This window comes from Furipterus horrens, unplaced genomic scaffold, assembly GCF_987537825.1.
Source record: "Furipterus horrens unplaced genomic scaffold, mFurHor1.1.pri manual_scaffold_5, whole genome shotgun sequence".
Classification (NCBI taxonomy): domain Eukaryota; kingdom Metazoa; phylum Chordata; class Mammalia; order Chiroptera; family Furipteridae; genus Furipterus; species Furipterus horrens.
This window is the reverse complement of record NW_028327175.1, coordinates 105,047,699-105,068,135: the sequence shown is the minus strand read 5'-3', so window position 1 is coordinate 105,068,135 and position 20,437 is coordinate 105,047,699. Positions and strand designations below refer to the sequence as shown.

Here is a 20,437-nt window from a genome sequence, read left to right as displayed (position 1 = left end):
TTTGTCCTTGCCTCCTCGAACAGGGCACAAGATTTGTCACCCAAGGATATTTATCAACTTGGTGACTTGAGCATGTCAATTCTCATCAATGGACCTCAATTTTCTCACCTTAAAATGACAGTGTTTCCCAATGCGTGGGACTGGTATATGAGACGACTGTAGGTGGCACGTTGTTGGAGGAGGTTATTGAGAGGATGTGACCACCGGTTGACCCAAGAGCTAGACGGGGGCAGCTGGAGGCTCCTCACCCCTTCCCTGCCCCTGGAATGTGCACACTGCCCACTCTTTCTGCACTGGGAGCTATTTCAAGGAGCCTTGGGAGAGTAAGATGTTGTTGAGACCTCCTGGATGGTACACATGGCTGAACCCCATTAAGGCTCTGTATAAACTGCTAGGGCTCTGACCAGAGGGTGTGGGGACCTCGTTGTCCAGCAGCACACAAGACAAGCCTCGGAGGCATGTTCTCTTGCTTGTTAAAACCCCCACCTGCCATTCTGGGGGCTTTCTCTTCCATCTCTCTCTGCCCTCTGGGTACGGGGCAAGGTAGCGAACAACACGCATACACAAGAAATTAATGACTATAGACTCTGTAGAAGGGGTGTTATTTTCTTTTCAGGTCTCTCTAATCTGTCTCATGACACCAAAGAGAAGGTCTTGTTTGGTGCTGCCCTTGAGCTCCTCTCCGAGACTTTTCAAGTTCCCTTTCTGAACACAGAGCAAACTCAGGCAAGTAACACTTCTGATTTAGAAATTACTCACACTGCTTGCTTTTCACTGAACCTATGTTTGGAGTTGTGCATGGAAAGCAATTCTATAGATTTCTCCAATTTGGCAGTGATAGAGAGTTTGCTTTTTGAAAAAGGCTATTAAAGTAGAAAAAAACTGAGTTGACTTAAAGAAAAACATTAAGTAAACAGTGTATGAATGATACCCTAATAAGGGAAAAAGCTTGAAGGAACCTACGTTTGGGAAATAGAGGGCTAGGTCTGTTTTCTTCTAGCACTTCTATGCTCTTTCCACCAATTCCATATCCCCGGCACACACTATTCTGCATTTATTTAGTAGCTACTTTATATAATACTCATTATGGGCCAGGCCCTGTTCTAAGTGCTTAACAAACCTTATCTCATTTAATTCTTACAACCCTATGACGTAGATGCTATTGTTATCCTTATTTTACAGGTGTAGAGACTGAGGCACAGAGAGGCTCAGTAGCTTTCCCAAGGTCACACAGCTAGAAAGTGGTGGGGCTAAGACTTAAATCTAAGTACTATGAAATATGACCATAGCATAGTCAGGAGGGGGCATGGTGGGTGGGGACATCCTCAGTGCCCAGTGTGCTGACTCTGAAGGAACATGTGTCTTCTCTACCAGCCTGGGAGCCTCCAGGGAATGAAGGCTTGGTCTTGACCTTCTCACCTTTGGTGCTTAGCACATAGTAAGTGCTTATTAAGTACTGATGGAATGAATGAAGCCAAGTAAGAGATGATTTTTATTGAGCACCTGCTATGTATAAGCACTAAGCACTTCACATTCAATGAAGGTAGAGTTGTTCCCATTTTACAAAGGGGAAAACTAAGACTCCAAATATTTGTGATATGGCTGGCTAAGAGACAGAGGCAGGAGTCAAACTCAGCTCTTACTCCAATGAGTGAGTAGGTGTGAGCACATTAGAATCTGAGAAGGACGCAGGGAGGCTGGAACGGAGAAACCCAGCTGACCTTGGTAAGCTTGGGAGGAACCCCACGGCAGGAGAGTTGTGGTGACAAATCAGGACAAGAAATGCAGGTGGGTGGAGGCACCACCCCAGCCCCTCCCCAGCTACTTTACTTACCCAGAAACCCACCAGAACATGGCCTTGGAGGGGAAGGAGGCCCCAGCCTCTGGACATGGATTCTGTAAAGACAAAAGATGGGGCAAAGGAAAGCTCGGTCTCACGTTCCACGGCCAGTATGTGGCAAGGGAACCAAGGGCGGGAAGACAGGGTGAAGTGACCAACAGCTCAGTAGTAAAAGTGTACACCAGCGTGCCCTGCCTTCTTGTTGGAGGTAGACACGAATGGGCTTAGTGCTTCCTAGCAGGCGAGGCAAAAAGGGATTGGGCCACAGGACTGAGAGCATCCACAAGGCAAGAACTAACAGTTGCCCCAAAGGATAACTGTTATTAATACTGAGACCAGGCAGTTCTCAAGGCAAGGGCCATGAATGACATAGACAACATTCTGAGCCATATCGCTCAGTGAATGTGGTGAGGAAGTGGAGAGGAACCTGTCCTGAGATTTTGCCACCTGCTCCAGAGAAAGGGCACAGACTTATGTTCTTCACCAATAGGGCATGAGAGTGCCCATTTCACCACATCCTTGCCATCACAGCTCGTTATCAATTTTAACTTTTTCCTGCCATTATCACAGAAAAGAAGTCTTATTATAGTTTTAATTTGATTATTTAAGCAGTTGAGTATCTTTTTAGATGACCTCAGATCAACTGTCTCTTCCTTAGAGGGTTCTTTCTAGATTTCACAGATTAGTTCAATGTTACTTGTTGTAAACTCTCATGGACCATGAGTTCTTCTGCGGAGCAGTTGCCGCAGTTGTAATTTTCCACACATTTGTGTAATATGTGACTAATGTTTGGTTCTCCTACTTGGGTGTTAGCTGCATGACAAGGCACAACATCTGCTTTCAGTATCGATCCTCAGCCCCTAGCTGGGCACAGAGCAGGGGGAGGCAAGCTACAGCCCTGGGGACCAGATCCGACCCACTGCTTTTCTCTACGATAAAGTTTTATTGGAATACTTCATGTTCTTTTGTTGACATACTGTTTGTGGCTACTTTTGTGCTACAGCAGCAGAGTTGAATAGTTGCCACAGAGACCATGTGGCCCCCTAAACCTAAAATAGTTTCTATCTTGCTCTGGACAGAAAAAGTTGGCCAACCCAAGTTGGCCATGGCATAGATGTGTAATACACATCTTACTGGGTGATGGAATAAATTTAAAAAAGGAAAGGCCTGTGCTATAGTTCAACTCCCTTCAGTCACATGGGGGGATTGAGACCAGAAGTAGAACAGGGACAAGGGAGGCACTGGGTTGGAGACATGGGGACTTACAGACTGCTGGGGGTCTTTAGGGAAGAAGGGGGGTCGATCAGCGAAGCAGGACAGCACAAACTGTGCCGCCACCAGAGACAAGCACAGGTAGGTGGACAGGTGGCGGAAGGGGTCACTCTGGAAGACCTGTGGAAGAGAAGGCAGAAATCCCACTGAGTCTAGGCAGGTAGAGTAATAAGTCAACTGTGGGACCCTACCCTTTGATGAATTAATTGGTGGATGACCTACGGAATTTTCCCATTAGTTACAAAGGTTACTTTATAAATCTGTCCCTAAGGAGAGAAGAGTGTTTCTCTGTTATTTTAAAAAAGAACAGGATGGAGTAACCATTTGGTCCAAGAGACCTTCAATGAGCGCTCCCTGGGCAAGTGGTTTTCAACTGGGGGCAGTTTTGCCCCTGGTGGATATTTGACAATATCAGTAGACATGTGGGGTAACCATAGTGCGGGGATGGTGCTACTGGAATCAAGTGGGTGGAGGCCAGGGATGCTACTCAACATCCTACAATGTACAGGATGGCTTCCTCACCCAAAAGAGAATTACGGCAAGAGGGCTAAGGTTGAGAAACCATGGTCTAGGTTACATATTTTTCTTTTTGCAGGTAAAATGACTCATCAAACCCCCTAACATGGAAATTCTGCTTTCCAGATTGGGAGGCAGAAACATGAGTGGGTGTATAAAATCAGCATGGAAATACAGGTGCACGGGAGCACAGGTGAGGGAGAGAACAGGTGAGCATGAGCGGAAACCTGCAGGAATGAGGGAGAGTGTGCACAGGTGTGTGTTGGGGGAGGTCACTGAGAGGATGGGACTGCCGGTTGGTCTGTGCGCTGGACCGGGGCCATCCGAGGCTCCTCACCTCTCCCCTGTTCCAATGAGGCAGCCAGGTGCCCTGAGACCTACTGGACAGTACACGTGACTGAGCCCCATTAAGGCTGCTGTAGAAACTTTAAGATCCTGGCGGGCGGGTGCAGAGATCTCCTCGTCTTGTGGCGCCCAAGCCAAGCCTTGTAGGTAAGTTCCCTTCGCTTATTAAACTGCCATCTACCATTCTGGAGGGGCTGCCATTTCTGTCTCCTTCTGCCATCTGTGTATGTGGCCAGTGTGGAATTTCATGCAGGAACCCTGAGCTTGCGAACGCAGTGTGTCGGTACCGGGGAATGTGGAAGGGCTGTGTGAGCATGTGTGCGGTGCGGGAAGTTTGTGCCTGAGTCGTGTAGGAACTTGAAGGCACAGCCACAGCTGGGTGGCAGCAAGTGTGAGTGGACATACGTGGGTATGTGTGTGTTTGTGTCAGATGTGTCGGAGTCTGTGCTTGTGTGATGCATAAAGGGTGTGTCTGGTGTGCAAGTAAAGTGAGTGCCATGAGTGTATAAGACAATGGCAATTTGTGTTGATAAAGATGTGGGATCGTGGGTACTTCTATGGGAGGGAGTGTGTTTGTGAGTCGCTTGAATTTAAGCAACTGTGGTGCTTGTGTGTGGAAAAGGGAGGAGGAAGGACGGGACCCGAGGCCTGAAACTGCCATGTTGAGTTCCCCAGGTGGCCCAAGCCCTCACTTACCTCTTGCGAGGCCTGCTGGGCGGCACTGATGGCTGGCAAGAGACAGCAGAGTAGCCAGTACCCAAACAGTACCCCAGATGCTTGGACCCCTTTCTTCCTCTCTATGTGGATCAGGAACACTGCAAAGGTCTGCACCAGAGAGTCAGGATGTCCCCTTTAAGGTGAGAGGAGGGAGCAGGAGGGGAACTCTGCCCCACATCCTCCACCATGGCAGGAAGAGCAGTAGCCAGGAACAAGCCAGCAAGCCTGGGGATGTCCTTACCATCGTGGTGAGCCACACGGTGGGATGGATGAGGAACTCGTGGGCCTGTGGCCTCCCCTGCTGGATTCTCCAAAGAGCGACAGACACGCTAATGGTGTACAGCATTATGAGGGCAAACCCAAGCACCTGGGGAGACAGGCTGGTGGGTGAAAAGAAAGGTGGGGGCAAACTGCACAGTGACCCCACGTCACTGTGAGTGAGTCTGGATGGGGCACTGTCACATACCAATGTTGGAACTTAACAGTGCTGATGTGAAAGATGCGTAAGAAAAAGCAGTGAGGGGTGCCGCAGGTAGAACTCGACCTGTAACTGTCCTATAATGATGACCACAAGGGTCCAAGCCAACCCTGTGTTTTCCAAAATGCTGGTGGTGCTCCAACAGAGCCCAGGAAAGATACTTAGGTACAAAGGAACAGAGTGAAATGAAATAGACTCAAATGCCTTTGTCCAGTCTCTTTCAATCACTACTATTAAGTCAAGGGGGAACCCTGTTGGGCCCGGTGTGTCTCTGGGTCCTCTCTAAAATGCTTCAGCCACTCTTTTGAATAAGAGAAAGCAAGAAAGTGAGAGTGCCTATGTGCAGAGGGAAGGCCAGACCTGGCACACTGGGAAAGGACCTCAGTTATTCAAAGCAGCAGTCACACTGCCACTCACAGTCTGAGCCTAGCACACTGCCCGTTTTTGTCCTGTTTGTGAGCTAAGAATCTAAGAATGGTTTTTTTGACATTTTCCAATCATTGAACAAAACTCAGAAAAGTAAATATGTCATGACACGTGAAAATTATATGAAATTCAAATGTCAGTGACTATATATGTGTGTGTGTGTGTATATATATATATATATATATATATATATGTATATATGCATAGTTGTTGAAACACAGTCATGCCTTTGTTGACTGTGGTCTGTGGCTGCTTTCCTGCTGCAATGTCAGAACCAGTAGTTGGGACAGGGACCACATGACCCTCAAAGCCTCAGATATGCATTACTGGCCCTTTAATGGAGAGTGTGTCAACAGTAGAGAGATGGTTGGCAATAGGACAAAAATTAACAAGGTGATATGGGAATGAACGACCCTTGAAGAGCATTCTTGTAGAAGTCTGGAGAAAGGCACAGCCGAGCAGAAAGGTTTACACTTAGAATGCCAGTGTTTTTCTAACTCTTTAAAATAAATGCTTAACAATTTTAAGAATTGTTCTTTAGTACGGATAGCAGGAAAGCATAAAAACCAATGCATAACTGTTGAAAATGTAAAAGATTTATCCTAGTGTGATCCTAAAATTACCTTGTGTATTCCATGTTTTGTAGAATGCCAGGTTATGTTAGCCAGAAACTGTTCAGGAATGCATGGGTGTCTGGATGTGTGTGTTTGTGGATTTTCATTATTACCAATCTGTTTGGGTGAACCTTGTTCCCCTGAGTTTACCTCTGTATCTTGTGGAGTATTGCTCTGTTTAGTTAACAAGTTCCCTTCTTGTTATCGCCCTGTGTGCACCTTGATAGGAGGAGTGTCCACTTTGGGGTCTCTGCCAGGTTCCAGCCTGCTCCCCCCTCCCCCACCACCCCAAACACTGTCTGGGTCTGGGCTCTGAGGCAGTAGCTACCATTTTGGTCTTGAACAGGAAGGACATGCGGAGGTAGCCCTTGCCATGGCGGTGGATGTAGAGGAGGTAGATGGGGCCAAGGACCCAGAGGTACATGGGGGCCACCCAGACTCCTGCTGTTTTCAGGAAGCACAGGCTCAGCAGGCTGTCGGCGGCGGACTCAGGCTCCGTCTGGTTCCAGATCTGAGGGAATACCAGGATGACCCTTATGATGGTACAACACAGGGGTCCCAAATTTGCCTGTTTACAGGGCCAGGCAGCTTTTTGAACCCCTAACATTTACATGAAAACATGCCAAGTACTCTTTGGAATACTTTATTATTCTCAACTCCTTTAATCCTAGCATCAACCCTATGAGGATTGATTTTGCAGATGAGAAAGCTGAGGCCCAGAGAAGTTGAGTAACTTGGCTGATGTCACCCAGCTGGAAAGTGGTGGTGCTGGGATTTGAACCCAGGTGGGTGAGTCCAGGAGTCCCTGATGAGTGCTGGGCACAGACGATCACTTAATCCTTATAATAACTCTAGGAGGTAGGTGCTCCTGTCCTCACTTCACAGACTGGGAAACTGAGGCACTGAGAGGGGAACAGCCTTCTCCGGGCTCACACAAATAGGAAGAGACAGAGCTGACTCCACTTAGGCCTGTTTGACTCCAAACCTTGTTCTTGATTTGTGATTCTTAGCCACTGTGAAGGCCTTTTCTAACCCTAGAAGTTTAAATATGAAGTAAGGAGAACATGACGTCTTCAGTTCTCTCCCCAGTGTATTAATAGCCCCCTGCAGCCCCCCCCACCACTGGTAATATTTACTCCTCCCACTTCACCACTCACCAGCTCTGTAAACTGCAACCTCCCTGTGCCTCAGTTTCCTTCCCTGCAAAAGGGGGATAATAAGAGAATCAATCTGTAAAAGCTGTGTTAAATGGCTCAATACGAGTAAAGCACATAGCATGATACTGGGCAAAGTAAGCCCTCATTTAAACATCAGCTATTGCCCTAGTCAGTGAGGCTCAGTTAGTTAGAGCGTTGGTCAGTAAACCAAAGCATTGATGGCTTGATTTCTGGTCTGGACGCGTAGAAGAGGCAACTCATCAAAAAATCACATCAGTGTTTCTCTGCCTCTCTCTCTCTCCCTTTCTTCATCTCTCTCCAAAATCAATAAACATGTCCTCAGGTGAGGATTAAAAAAAAAAACCTATATATTAAAAATAAATAGACATCAGTTATTATTTTTGCCTTACCTACCTGGCCCCTGAAATCCTGGGATTTTGTGACCCTCACTGCTACCCTATGAACTCCACTCCCTAGAGTCTTCTGCTAAGAGCCTACTTGAGAGAAAAGAGGGTCCTGAAGCTTTAAGCAAATAGAGGTCAAAGTCCCAGTAGCTGGGAGGTCTGGAGGCCCCTTTAACCGTGCTGGTCTCTCCTGGGCAGGGTTTGGTTAAAGGGATCACCTTCCCCTGGCATTCATCTGGCCTGAATTTTGGGGTTATCTCCTGAGAGATCTACCAAGGTGGGAAAAGGGGAGTGGGCGGGCAGGGGGCACTCACTCCCGGTCCCATGCTCGGCTCTCCTGGAGCGGCCATCGGGGCGCAGTCAGTCAGTCTGTCTGTTCCTAGGTCTGTCGGTAGTCTCTGGCAGCCCCCTAGACTGGGAAGGGGCGGAGCCTGGCAGGCCTGGCCAGGATTCCAGCTCCGAATTGCGAGGCCTGGGCAAGGTCCAGCCTCGCGGCGGGGGTGGAGCTGGAAGAGGTGAAATGTGGTTCAGAAAGGCCCCAGCAGGCTCCTCGGGAGGGGATCCCCAGATCCAGACTTCCTGAACACTGCAACAGCGATTCCAGGAATTTATGCCGATGAAAGAACCCAACAGGTGTGCACGTGCTAAGTGTCCAACAACAGGGTGGGTGGGGGAACAGTCTGATTAAGCTGCAGTCTTTTCATCTGTGGGGGTGGGCATTGTCTGCCTCCAGGGTGGTGGGAAGATTTTTAAAAGATTACTATAAAGAATTTAGCACAGTGCCAGGCACACGATGAATGCTCAGCAAGTTAGGTATTATTAGCATTAGTATTATTATTTCATTCATAGGTTATTAAGCAGCGGTTCAAAGTGCCATCCCCAAAATATATTAATTTGGAAAAATGGTTGCTAAATGGTAAGTGAAAAAAGAGATCATAGTAAAACAGAGACTCATTTTTCAAAAAAAGAAAAAAGTATAAGGTGGAGAAAATGGGGAAGTCATGTCATTTACCTTCTTCTCCTGGGTCTTAAAGCAAGTTGGGTCCTCAGCCACGAGTTCTTTTTGGAAATGACTCTATGTGACATATGCATAAATAAAAAAGATAGAAATGCACTAAAGCAGTATCGTGGAAATCCTAATTTTCTTTTCCTTTCCTTTCCTGTTTTCTTTCCTTCTGCAATGAGCATGTATTCCTTCCAGGACAGAAACGCAAGACTCAGCTTTTTCAGACAGATAAGCATGGATGCTCACTTTGGGTGCAGAATTAAAATCCTCTGTTCTCTCCATGCTGCCTCGTTACTTCTCAGGGTCTTGACTTCATCTTTTCTCCTGCCTCCTACAGCCTCAACCACATGGGCTCCCCTGGCCCTATTTCCTCCCCCTTCTTTTTGTTTCCCCTTCAGCCATCCTCCCCCCTGGGCCTTCTGGAAGAGCAGGGACACAAAGGACCCAAGGATTTGTCTTGGAGCTGAGTGTGGCAGAGCTGCTGTTTACATTTAAGTTATGTCTGTTTATTTGAGGTGGTTTTGGTGGAGGCGGCTGGAAATTAAAGGGGAGGCTTGAGCTCCCTCTGCCTGCAGCCTCCTCTCCAGCTGGCATTGCCACAGTCCTAGTCCTTGATTTCTTTGTATATTTGAAGTTGAATTTGAGGGGAATGTTGGAAATTCGAGGGGGAATGGTTAGGAAGGCAGGAAGAAAACAGAGGAAACCAGTCGGCGAGCCAAAAACAGAACTTGGGCAAGTCCAAATCTACTTTCCTGCTCTCTGGCTGCACGCAGAGAGCCCTAGACAAGCCGCTTTCCTTCTCTGAGCCTGTTCCTTGCTCTGTAAGATGAGAAGTTTCCATAGGCCAGCATTTCCTAATTGGTGGCTTTCAACCCCTGGGGATTTTCCAAGACAGACCAGGGATTCATGCTAGGGAGGTTAAAGGGCATACATTTCAATTGTAGTTATTTAAATAACGGATCTCAATCAATAAACAACTGTTTAAATATTTTCTCTCTATAACCCAGCAGTTGAGAAACTGAAATCAGATGCTCTCATGATTGAGATCCTCAGTGGATGTGTTGTAGCCAGTTTGAGGGTTTTGACCTTTGTATAGTTAAGATCATTGTGACTCACAGTTTTTATTACTTAAGTCTTAGCCACAATGGCAAATTCCGGTGGTAAATTTTCTTTTACCTCATTACTTAAAAATAAAATATAAAAGCTATCAAAATAAAGCACTTAATTTTTTTAAAGGCGCAAAATGGAAAAATTCCAAATGTCAGATAAGAAAAAGAATTTTTGTCTATTTTAGTGTAGTGACCTGCGTTAAATTCAGTTTATGTTATAGTATATATTCAGTCTCGGGACAAAATACAACATGTTGAATCTAAATGTCTTTTCAGGGTAATCATGCTATATGTCACACAAGTTGTTCAAAGTAAACAGTGTACATGTTTTGCTAATGGGGAAAAAAGCCCTCAAAATGTGTTTCTATGCATATGTTATTGGAGCTGGGATTAAAATAAAATTAAAACATCTTTTAAATGTTATGCTGAACTTAAATGACCTATATTTCTCTTTCAAAAAACCTTATTGATCATTTATCATGGAAAAATGCACCAACTTATACAAATTCCTAAAGTGGTTTTTGAGATTATATATCATCTGTGAAATATATGGGTTAGGAAAATTTGGGAAAACTGTTGAATACTTCTATCAGCAGTCTCTCGTCCTTTCCAGTTTCAGGGATACTGAACTACAAAATCGAATTCTTTGGAATTTATGTCTCTGTGTACGTGCCGTGCAACTGCACCTGCCAGACAGTGCACGGAGTCCTCCAGGCCTCCAGAGGGCACAATTGGCCGGTTTTTGTTGTTGCGTGTGCGTGGAGTCATTTTGCCTGAGGGTGTGGGCCCGGGTCAGGAGCGGGGTCAGGAGCGCGCGAGCAAGCGCGCAAGCGCGCCGAAGTGGGGCGGGGCTTGGCTGTCAGCCGCCCGTAGGCGAGGAAGCTGCGGGCTGCATGCGGTGTCTGGAGCAGGAGCCGGAGGTCTGCAGGGCGTCTGGCGGCGGGGGCTGGGGCATGCGGGTGTACCCGGGCGCTGGGCCGCCGGGGCCCGCAGTGCTGGCTGCCACCGTGGTGTTGCTGCTGAGCGGCGTGGGACCAGTGCGCGGCTCCGAGGACATCGTGGTGGGCTGCGGGGGCTTCGTCAAGTCTGATGTGGAGATCAACTACTCGCTCATCGAGGTGAGCGCCTGCCCCGCGACCCGGGCTGGAGCTCGCTGTGTGACCCTGGGCCAGTCACTCAACCTCTCTGGGTCGCGGTGGTCTCTCCTCTTACATCAAGCGGTTGTCACCAGTCCCACATTCTAGCAGTCCTTAACTTTTTAAAGGCGCCGCTTGCCGTGGGCCCTCCAGCACTGCCTCCGCGGACTCGCTGGAGTGGGGATTCTTACCGAGGGGTCAGCTTATGCAGTCGGGACAGGGGCCAGAACCTGTGTGCGCAGGGGTGTGAGGGACATTTGTGGTGATGGTGCTGCATAACTTTTATCACATCACACAAAACCAAGGATCCTCCAAATCAAGACCCCCAGATTTTTTAAAACCTAAACTCCAGCTCCCAGAATCCAGATTCAAGATAATTCAGAACCCAGATCATCCCCAGAATCCAGGCCCCAGATCTCTTAACACCCAGTCTCAGCGGGACCCAGTCCCCCTTGGGACTCAGACTCCGTGAACTCAGATTTCCTGAAAGCCATATTCCAGAACCTAGATACCACAAGTCTTGCCCTCCCAAACCCCACTTCTCAGCCCCCCAAACTTCCAATCCACGGAACCCCTCCAAACCCACTGGGGTGCTTTTAGAGAACATCTGTTTCTATCCCAGAGATACTGACCCAGTAGATCTCTGTTGGCATCTCTGGGGCTAGGAATCTGTGTTTAATCCCTGGGCCCCTGTTCTTAGCCCCCTGGCACTTCTTTTTCTCTAAAAATGGAGAGTCGTGAGCTGCCCTGATTGGCTTGCTGGGTAGTTATTGGAATTCCACTAGAGATTTGTGCAGGAGTCTTTTCATTAAGTTGCAAAGCCTTCATCAAGTGATTATCAGCCCGGTGCGATTATGACCCAGAAAGCTTTGTGAAGAGGAAGGGAGGCTGATGGAAATAGGGGTAGAAAGTCACCTGTCAGGGTGGCGCCTCTATTTTAGGAGATTACTGATGATGGGGGCAGGAGAAGGGGATTTGAAAGAGGACAAGGAATGGGCTGGAAGGTGCCAAAAAGAAGGGCCTAGGGACTGAGAGCCCAAAGGCTGCCCGAGAGCACGCTGGAGCCGCCCCGGCACTGGCCGCCAGAGGGCTGCGGTGACGGATAAACCGGTGTGTTCCACAAAGGCCGCGGAGGACTGGGGCGCGGGAGGAAGTGGATTCCGTCCCCCACTAGTCCTTGGACCTGGCCTTGCCCCAAGTCCCACTCTCTGTTCCTGCAGCAAGGGGTTGTGAGAGACGCCTCAGAACCTAGTGCCATATATTTCCTGAAGAAGATAATTATCCCCTTTGAGGGCCTCTGTCTGTGACTGCTCCAGCGTTTTTGGTTTTAGGACGTTGGGTGTTTAATGAATGACTACCTACTGCCAGTGGCTGGGCTCTGAGGGACAGCTGGGTGCCCATGCCACCTCCTGGATTGCCTCCCAGTGTGTGGGCCCAGGCACTTCAGAAGCTGCCTGGATAGGCCTTCTGTAGCTTGTAGTTTCCCGGGGCTCTGGGAGGAAAGTAAAGGCAGTTTCGGGGCCCTCCCACCCCAAGCACAATTGTCACCTTGAAAGCAGAGGGCAGGTGTTGGGACCCAGTATGAAGTGTGTTCCTTGAGCCCCAGGGCTGCCTGTCCAGATGGTCTGATGCATTTACTCTTTCACAATTTCTGATTATGAAATCAGACGTTTCATATGTGCGATGTATATCACCGCCCTGTGTCCTCATCTGCACTTGATGAAAGGCATACAGATAATGAAGGTATTTCATAATCAGTTCTCGACTGTATTTTCTGTCTCCCAATAAAACTACCTTTACTCCTCTCCAGCCTCTTCCCTTCTGTGTGTTTTCCCATCATATTCATTCAGTCAGTAACTATTGCGTGAGCCCCCCTGCATGTCCTGAAAGTGTCCAGGGTGGGGGTCTAGCAGTACAGACAACACAACAGGCAAAAATCCCTACAAAAGAAAAGTTGTATTGGTTGCTGAAACTTTGATTATCAGGAGATTTCATTTTAAAAACTGGATTTCTGATTTCTCTGGAAAACTAGTTGATCTTTGGGCTGCAAAGCTTGGCTCGGGTTGAGTAGCGATCTGTCTCCCTTTAAATACATGCCCGTTGACATTGCTTCCCTGGCCCCTCTGGACAGGGGAACTTTCAATTCGTGTTTTAAGCTTGTGCATCTGATTTTCTTTATGGCCTGTAAACGAAGTCATTGAGTATGTATTGATTACCTACCCTAAACAAGACACTGTTCCAGGCTCTGTGGAGTGTAAGCTGTTGTCACACCCATGGGGCAGGGCACTTACAATTCATGTGTAATTTAACTCTGTGCTTTTCCCAAATGCACACATTGTGAGCTTGCTGCTTTTTACACCTGCTTAGCTGCTCTGATGTGACTGTCGTTTCCATATTGCCGTCGCAGCATTAACATTTTGGAGGTGAGATCCAATGCTTCCTTTTACAGATGTAGAAACTAGGCTCAGAGTGGTTGATCCACACAGGTAGGTTTAGGAAATTTTTTTGGATCCAGTCTTTGCCCTGACAGTTATACCACTTTGCTTTTTTCTTCAGAGAGATAATAGTAATACAACATGGCAATATAGTAAAATAGTCATAGTAAGTAGTAATATAGGCTATTTTTTCAGGGAAGGGGTTCATACCCAGTGTCAGCTGCTTAATACACATAGATGTGAATCTGTACAGCCACCGGGACGGGGAGTGGCTCTCTTTTTACCTATGAAGAAACAAAGGACCTCAGGATGGTAAATGACTTGCCCAAGGTCACACTGTATGTGGGAGACCCAGATGTTACTTGAACATCTTAATGGGTTAACAGTTTATGTCTGGGAATGCTCAGGATGCAAGAGTTTTAGAGAGTCCGAGAGGAGAGAATATATATTAAATATCTTGATATGTTTTGTCCCGAGGATGAACTTAAAAGAGAAAATTAAGTTTGTAGATGAGTGTAACTACAAGCATTGGTAATCATTTGGAGTTAATGCAGATATTTGGCCTGACTCCAGACCTTCTAGTTTAGAAACAGAAACGGGGCTTAGAAATTTCTTTTAACAAGCACCTTACTAACAGCAAATCTGAAAATTTTATACCCAGAAACAACATGGAAACAGTGACTAAAATAAAGAAACATTGAAAAATATAACTTGGAGTAGACTTTAGATGATTTCAAACCTGAAATGTATCGAGTCACATTATTTCGGGGGTAGGTACCCTTCTCTGTCCCACATTGTCCAGTGTTAATAGCAGCAAGTGGTAGGTCCTCAGCAAATGCCTTGACTGAATGCATTCAGGCGTAATGTATGTAGCTAATTCTCAAAGGTGAAATGACGACCTCTCTTTTCTTTCCTTTCTTTCTAGATAAAGTTGTACACCAAGCATGGGACTTTGAAATACCAGACAGACTGTGCCCCTAACAATGGTTACTTTATGATCCCCTTGTATGATAAGGTAAGAGGGCAGAGTAATTTAGTCTTTTATAATGGGAAGTGGTGTGGCCCCCAGTGCTCTGCTAACCAGGAGAATAATGGTCATTCCCACAAAAGCATGTTCTCATCTGATTATAAGTGGAATGTGACAATTCTGGCCAAATTCTGGGTGAGATGATTGAATATAGTGTTTCTCTAAGTCTTCAGAGATAGTTGTCAATGTTTAGAGACATTTTTGCTTTTTACAATTGTAGGGGAAGAGGAGCACTACAGTTACGTAGTGAATAGAGGCCAGGAAGGAAGCTAAACATCCCGTCACGCTGCATAGGACAGACAAATGTTTGTAGTGTCAAGGTTGGGAAAGCCTAATTTAATAGAACCCCCTATTTGCAAGCAGCTTAAAACGTTTAAATAAAATTCGCAAGTAATATGTGAATTTATGAGCTTTGTGAAAAAATCACGGTATTTAGAAGTATATGATGTAAATCTTATCTTTAATTCCCCAGTTGCCCCTTCTTGTCTAGTTCTAACCTTTGAGAAAAGTTTTGGTGTGTATCCTAACAGAATGCTTTCTCTATTCCCGTTTATTCAGATATCCATGAATACACATGTCTGTGCTTATATGCAGATATACACAAACACATGTGCACCTAGATGGGGGTCTGTACATATTCATACTTCCACTTCTCTATCCTCCGCACATTCCAATTTTTTATTTAAAACTAGATTCACAGGAAGTTGCAAAAATAGTCAATATACATAGTTTTAATTTTGATTAAAAAATACAAATGGAAAAAGAAAAAGAAGCCCTGACTGGTGTGGCTCACTGGATTGAGTGCTGGCCTGCAAACCAAAAGGTCGCCGGTTCAATTCCCAGACAGGGCCCATGCCTGGGTTGGGGGCCAGGTCCCCATTTGGGGGCATGCAAGAAACAACTGATCGCTCTTTCTCTCACACATCATGCTTCTCTCTCTCTCTTTCTTCCTCCTTTCCCCTCTCCCTAAAAATAAATAAACAAAATCTTAAAAAAATACAAATGGAATCAAATAATAGGAATTATTTTGCAATTTGATTTTTCCCCCCATGGTAATATCTTGGCACTTCTCAACATCAGCATGTATAGATCTACTGCCTTCTTTTTAATGGCCTCATAGGATGTCAGAGTCGGACCAGAACAGTAATTTATTTAACAAGTTCTCTAGAGACAGAAATTTTTCCCAATTTTTAAAATTATTAGTACAACATAGCAATAAATATTTTTGAACTTACATCTTTGCGCACAGTACAGGGTGGAGAAGAGTAGGTCTCAGTTATAAGCACGCAAAACAGTTTATTCTTGTGTTATTATTTCTTAATTATTGTATTATTTTCCATAGAACAACTGTAAACCTATTTTTGTCTCACCTTGTATATAGGATTGGTTTCTAGAGGTGGACAAACTGGGTCTTGAAATCTTTCAAAATTTATTTTATTATTATTATTTTTTACTATTAGAACAATCTAAAGAAACTAGGGTGTATGAGTAAAATCTGGCTTTAAGAAACGACTTTAGTTCCTGAAGGTATTTGCTGACTCTAGCAACCTTAGGTGTAGGAAGGGTTAGTAGGAGGTTCATTACAATATGTTTGGTATCAAAATACAAGGAGTGGCTGGATATGGCATCTTTAGAATTCTCCCTTGAGCCTTTACACGGTGTCTTCTGATTGGTTAAATGGGAATTTCTGGTTATCAGCTTCAGTTTATGCTTGGAATTTCATTTCTGGTATAAAAACTCTAGATTAAATGATAGCACTAAACACAGGTAAGCTAGTTGAAGTCATCAGTTCTCATTCCTTTACTTTTTTCCCCCTCTTAGGGAGATTTTATTCTGAAGATTGAGCCTCCCCTAGGGTGGAGTTTTGGTAAGTTAACTGAATACTTAGATATACTCTGTAAATGATTAGATTATATGATGGCTATTAATTTAAGGTGTCAGAGTGCACAGATTGCTAAAGCATTAAGGATTCATTTCTAGTGTAGAAGAGGGTCCCTTGCCTTGTCACTTTAGAGCACATTGGATTTACCTTAGATCTACCTTAAGGTTTTTTTGTCATCTTTCTTAAAATAGACATTTTTTCTAGTACCTTTCTCAGGAAACTCTACTGTTTCAGTTTCATTTATTAAGCGGCACTAGAATTATATATAGAGGTCAGGAGCAGGGGCTTGGTTCCTCTCCCACCGTGGCTTCTTTCTTAGCTCTCTCAGTGTTACTATTATTTTTTTTTTTGTGTGTGTGTGTGTGTGAGTTAATTATAACATTAAATATTGTGAGATTTGTCACAAAAGTCCAGGTCTACTTCTCTTAAGAGATAAGAATATATGGCAGCCCTGGGCCTTCCCAGCTCTGTGATGACCTTGGACAAGTGCCTTGCCCTGTTGCCCATCTCCTCGCTTGGGGGGTCTGGAGAGTAATAGCACCTGCCTCACAGGCAACCTGGAGGATTAAAGGGCCAGTGTATTTGTGTGTTCAGAGTGACTGGCTCATAATTAGCAATTGATTAGTCGATACTTAAAAGCAGTCCTTCTGCACAAATAAAAGCTCAAAACTTTCCTGAGCTTTTAGCAAAAAGTAACTGCCTTTTAGAAAAGTTTGAGAGATGGGAATGAGGTTGAGATCAGAAGGGATGGTTCTGCTTTTACCTGGCTGACAATTTTGGGGAGGAGAGAGTATTGACTCTTCAGTATAAATGTGTGTGATCCTGGTTCTGTAGCTTGGGGGTGGGAGTGGGCGGCCACGGCTGTTCTGGCAGGCAGGCTTGTGAGTTACACAAGGAAGAGCTGAGTCCCTGCCATCACAGTGGGCAAAGGGAAGCTCGGGTAACTGATTTGGCTGTGTGAGAGAAGTTCTTTTTCATTTCCAAGTCAGGGTGGGTACCTGGCTGGTTCATTTCAGAAAGTTGAAGGGGAAATCAAACCCAACTGATGGCTAAAGCAAAGGGTACAGATTGGCAACCAGCCAGTGTTTTGTTGGAGCCCCCTCCCTTGTCAATGTCTTTTCTTTTGACAGGCTTTTTTACTGATTTATAACATAACTTTCAGGTAAGTGTACTTGTCAGAAAGGGCTTTTCACAAAGTGCACTGACCCATGTAACATACACCCAGATAATGAGGTGGAACTTCATCAGCATCCACAGGCATTCATTAACTGCTCCCCCTCCAAAACAAAACCCTGCAGGTGACCACCACCCTGACCTAAAATCACAGATTAGTTTTTTCTGTTTTGAACTTGATATAAATTGAACCACACAAGTACATTTTTGTATCTGATTTCTTTCTCTCAATGTTGTTCATGAGATTCATTCATAGTATATTTATCTCTCATTACTTCATTCTATTACTCTATGAATGTAAAGAGATTTAGCTTATCCCTTCTGCTTTTGATGGACATTTGGGTTACTTCCTGATTTTGGCCATTAAGAATAGTATTCCTGCAAGCATCCTTGTACATATTTTTTGGTACATGGGTTTGCATTTCTGTGGAGTTATATACCAGAAATGAAACTACAGTACTGGGCGATAGAAGTTTTACGTGCTCAGCTCTGGTAGGTAAGGCCAAACAGCCAGAGTGGGTGTGACAGCTTCTCTGCCATCAGTGTGTAAGAGTCCCAGGTGCTCCAGGTCCTTACCAGCGCCTGGCATGGTCAGCCTTTTTCATTTTGGCCACCCTGGTGGGGATGTGGCAGCACCTCACTGTGGTTTGGACTTGCATTTCCCTAATGGCCATTGAAGTTGAGCACTCTTGTGTTATTGGTCATTTGGCACCTCTTGTGAGGTGCCTCTTCAAGTCTTCTGTCTTTTTTTTTTTAAATTGGCATCTCTGCCTATGTGTTTTTGTGAGTAATTTTTTTGTTTTACCTGAAATTCTTTTGATTTTTCCCATTTTTCTCTCTGCTTATCACTCCACATTATTCTTAACCTTTTAACACATCAACTTCATTCTTGAAAAAATTGAATTAGTTGTTAATAATGAAAAATCAGGAGGTGGCACCTGTAAGCTGGATTTCTAGTTTTTCTTGAGAATTTGGAGGCTGTTGCAACGCTGGGCTACACGGCTGCAGTTGACGGAAACTGAGGAGTGGCTTCCCCTTTCCGATTCCCCACTTAGCCGGTCTGCTGACTTCTTGCCCATTTGTTTCTGAGGGGCATTGGAGTTTATGGCCCTGGTTTAATATGGATGAACCCATGTGCTTGGTCAGGGGACAGAACTGGAGCCAGATTTTGGGGGGTTCAGTTGGGGCCCTGTAACTCACAAGCGCTGTGACTTTGAGAGATCGTGAACCTTTCTGTGCCTCAGTTTATCCCTCAATCAATTGGAAATGTTCCTCCCTACCTCTTAAGGGAGTTGTGAGGATTAAATGCATTTGGTTTGGTGCCTGGCGTATGGTGGGCATTCAGTGAATAAAACTATTGACTATTTGGTGCTCACTGAATTTTCCATGGGACTCTGATACATCTTGGCTGAAAGATTGTTATAAGAGTATATTATCCTCTGGGGCAGGAAACAGTGCCCAAGAATAGGGTGGGAGGGATACTTTCCCTTCATACTTTTTGCACCTTTGGATTTTGAACCATGTGAATGTAGTAAGTGCTCAAAAATAAGTAAAATGAGTTAACCAATGAAATTATTTTACCTGGACAGTTTCACCTTATCGCAGAACTAAACTGCCCTTGTCTTGTTCCCCGTTCCCATCTTCACCCTTCAGAGCCAACAAACGTGGAGCTCCATGTGGATGGCATCAGTGACATCTGCACGAAGGGCGGGGACATCAACTTTGTGTTCACGGGCTTCTCTGTGAATGGAAAGGTTTGGTTTTAGCACTTCATTATTTTTAACTTTGCTCTGTAGTATACACTGAGTCTTCTCTCACCTTTAAAAAAGCAGACTTTTTAACCTGAGGACTTTGCACAGGGACCTGCAGATAAGCTTCAGGAGGATTTGGGAACTCAATAACATTGAGTATAAAATGTAGTGGGTGTTTTTTGGGGTCAGATCTAGCGTGTAAGTGCTACAAGTGGCCTTTGAAAGGGACAGATTCTCAGGGGACAGTTTTTCCTCCCTCCATCCAGCATCACTGTTGAGATGTGCACATTTCCTTGCCATCCTTTTCTGCATGGTGGGTCTACTTCTTTACCTTTACATTGAGAGGGAGGCCCTTTTGTTCCATCTTCATGTGTGGGTTTCCTGTTAGAGATGAGGATCATCTCTCCACTCTAAACTTGGTAAAATAATTGTTTAACTGATGATGTCTTAGATTCGATGGAGCAAACTATTATTACATACTGTTCCTGTTTCCTCTCACAGTCCCTCAACCCTTCCTGGGAAGGATATCCACGATCTCCATCCCCTTTTCACAGGAATTTTCACCCAAAGAAGGTTGTAGGCCCCATGTAGGGAGTATGAGCAGGATCTGTTGAGTGGACTTTGCTGCTGGGCCAAGTTCTAACCTTGTTCTCCATGACAGGTTCTCAGCAAAGGGCAGCCTCTAGGTCCTGCTGGAGTTCAGGTGTCTCTGAGAAACACGGGGACTGAAGCAAAGATCCAGTCCACGGTTACACAACCTGGTGGAAAGTGAGTTGTGCTTGTGTTGTCCTGTCTCACAGCTAGAGCGGGGCTGTGGTGGGGGTTGAGGGAGCTTTGGCTTTAGGGAGATCTGGGTTCAAATCCTGATTTGGCCTCTTAACTTTGAGTGGGTTCATGCCCGTCAGGGCCTCAAGTTCCTCATCTGTAAAATGGAAGTCATCTGACCCATTGCATCTAGCATTGATGGTATAACATCTGTCAAGCACCTACTGCAGGGCCTGGCACATAGTAGGCCTTCATTTAATGATTGGCACTGGCTCTGGAGCCTGACACCCTAGGTTTGAATCCTGGTTCCCCTATTTGCTAGCTGTTTGACCTGGGGCAAGATACTTAATGCCTCTGGGCCTCCGTTTCCTCATTATACATGAT

General features: G+C 45.5%; 2 protein-coding genes across 2 annotated transcripts in view; one reads left to right on the top strand and one right to left on the bottom strand.

Annotated features, from left to right (window-relative positions):
* The window catches only part of ABCC6 (ATP binding cassette subfamily C member 6), a 49,960-nt gene extending 41,841 nt beyond the window's left edge, over positions 1 to 8,119 (bottom strand). Inside the window, exons 1-6 of the mRNA XM_090279354.1 lie at positions 8,084 to 8,119; positions 6,537 to 6,719; positions 4,932 to 5,057; positions 4,670 to 4,798; positions 3,107 to 3,232; positions 1,835 to 1,896 (exon numbers count right to left, since the gene is read on the bottom strand). Of these exons, the coding sequence (XP_090135480.1) occupies positions 1,835 to 1,896; positions 3,107 to 3,232; positions 4,670 to 4,798; positions 4,932 to 5,057; positions 6,537 to 6,719; positions 8,084 to 8,119 (662 nt within the window). The remainder of the gene's footprint in view (positions 1 to 1,834; positions 1,897 to 3,106; positions 3,233 to 4,669; positions 4,799 to 4,931; positions 5,058 to 6,536; positions 6,720 to 8,083) is intronic.
* A 2,615-nt stretch (positions 8,120 to 10,734) lies between these two features.
* LOC150009215 (BOS complex subunit NOMO1) overlaps positions 10,735 to 20,437 on the top strand; it is a 49,154-nt gene continuing 39,451 nt past the window's right edge. The window contains exons 1-5 of the mRNA XM_090276965.1: positions 10,735 to 11,002; positions 14,381 to 14,470; positions 16,304 to 16,349; positions 19,191 to 19,291; positions 19,950 to 20,056. Coding sequence (XP_090133091.1) covers positions 10,778 to 11,002; positions 14,381 to 14,470; positions 16,304 to 16,349; positions 19,191 to 19,291; positions 19,950 to 20,056 — 569 coding nt within the window. The 5' untranslated portion in view covers positions 10,735 to 10,777. The remainder of the gene's footprint in view (positions 11,003 to 14,380; positions 14,471 to 16,303; positions 16,350 to 19,190; positions 19,292 to 19,949; positions 20,057 to 20,437) is intronic.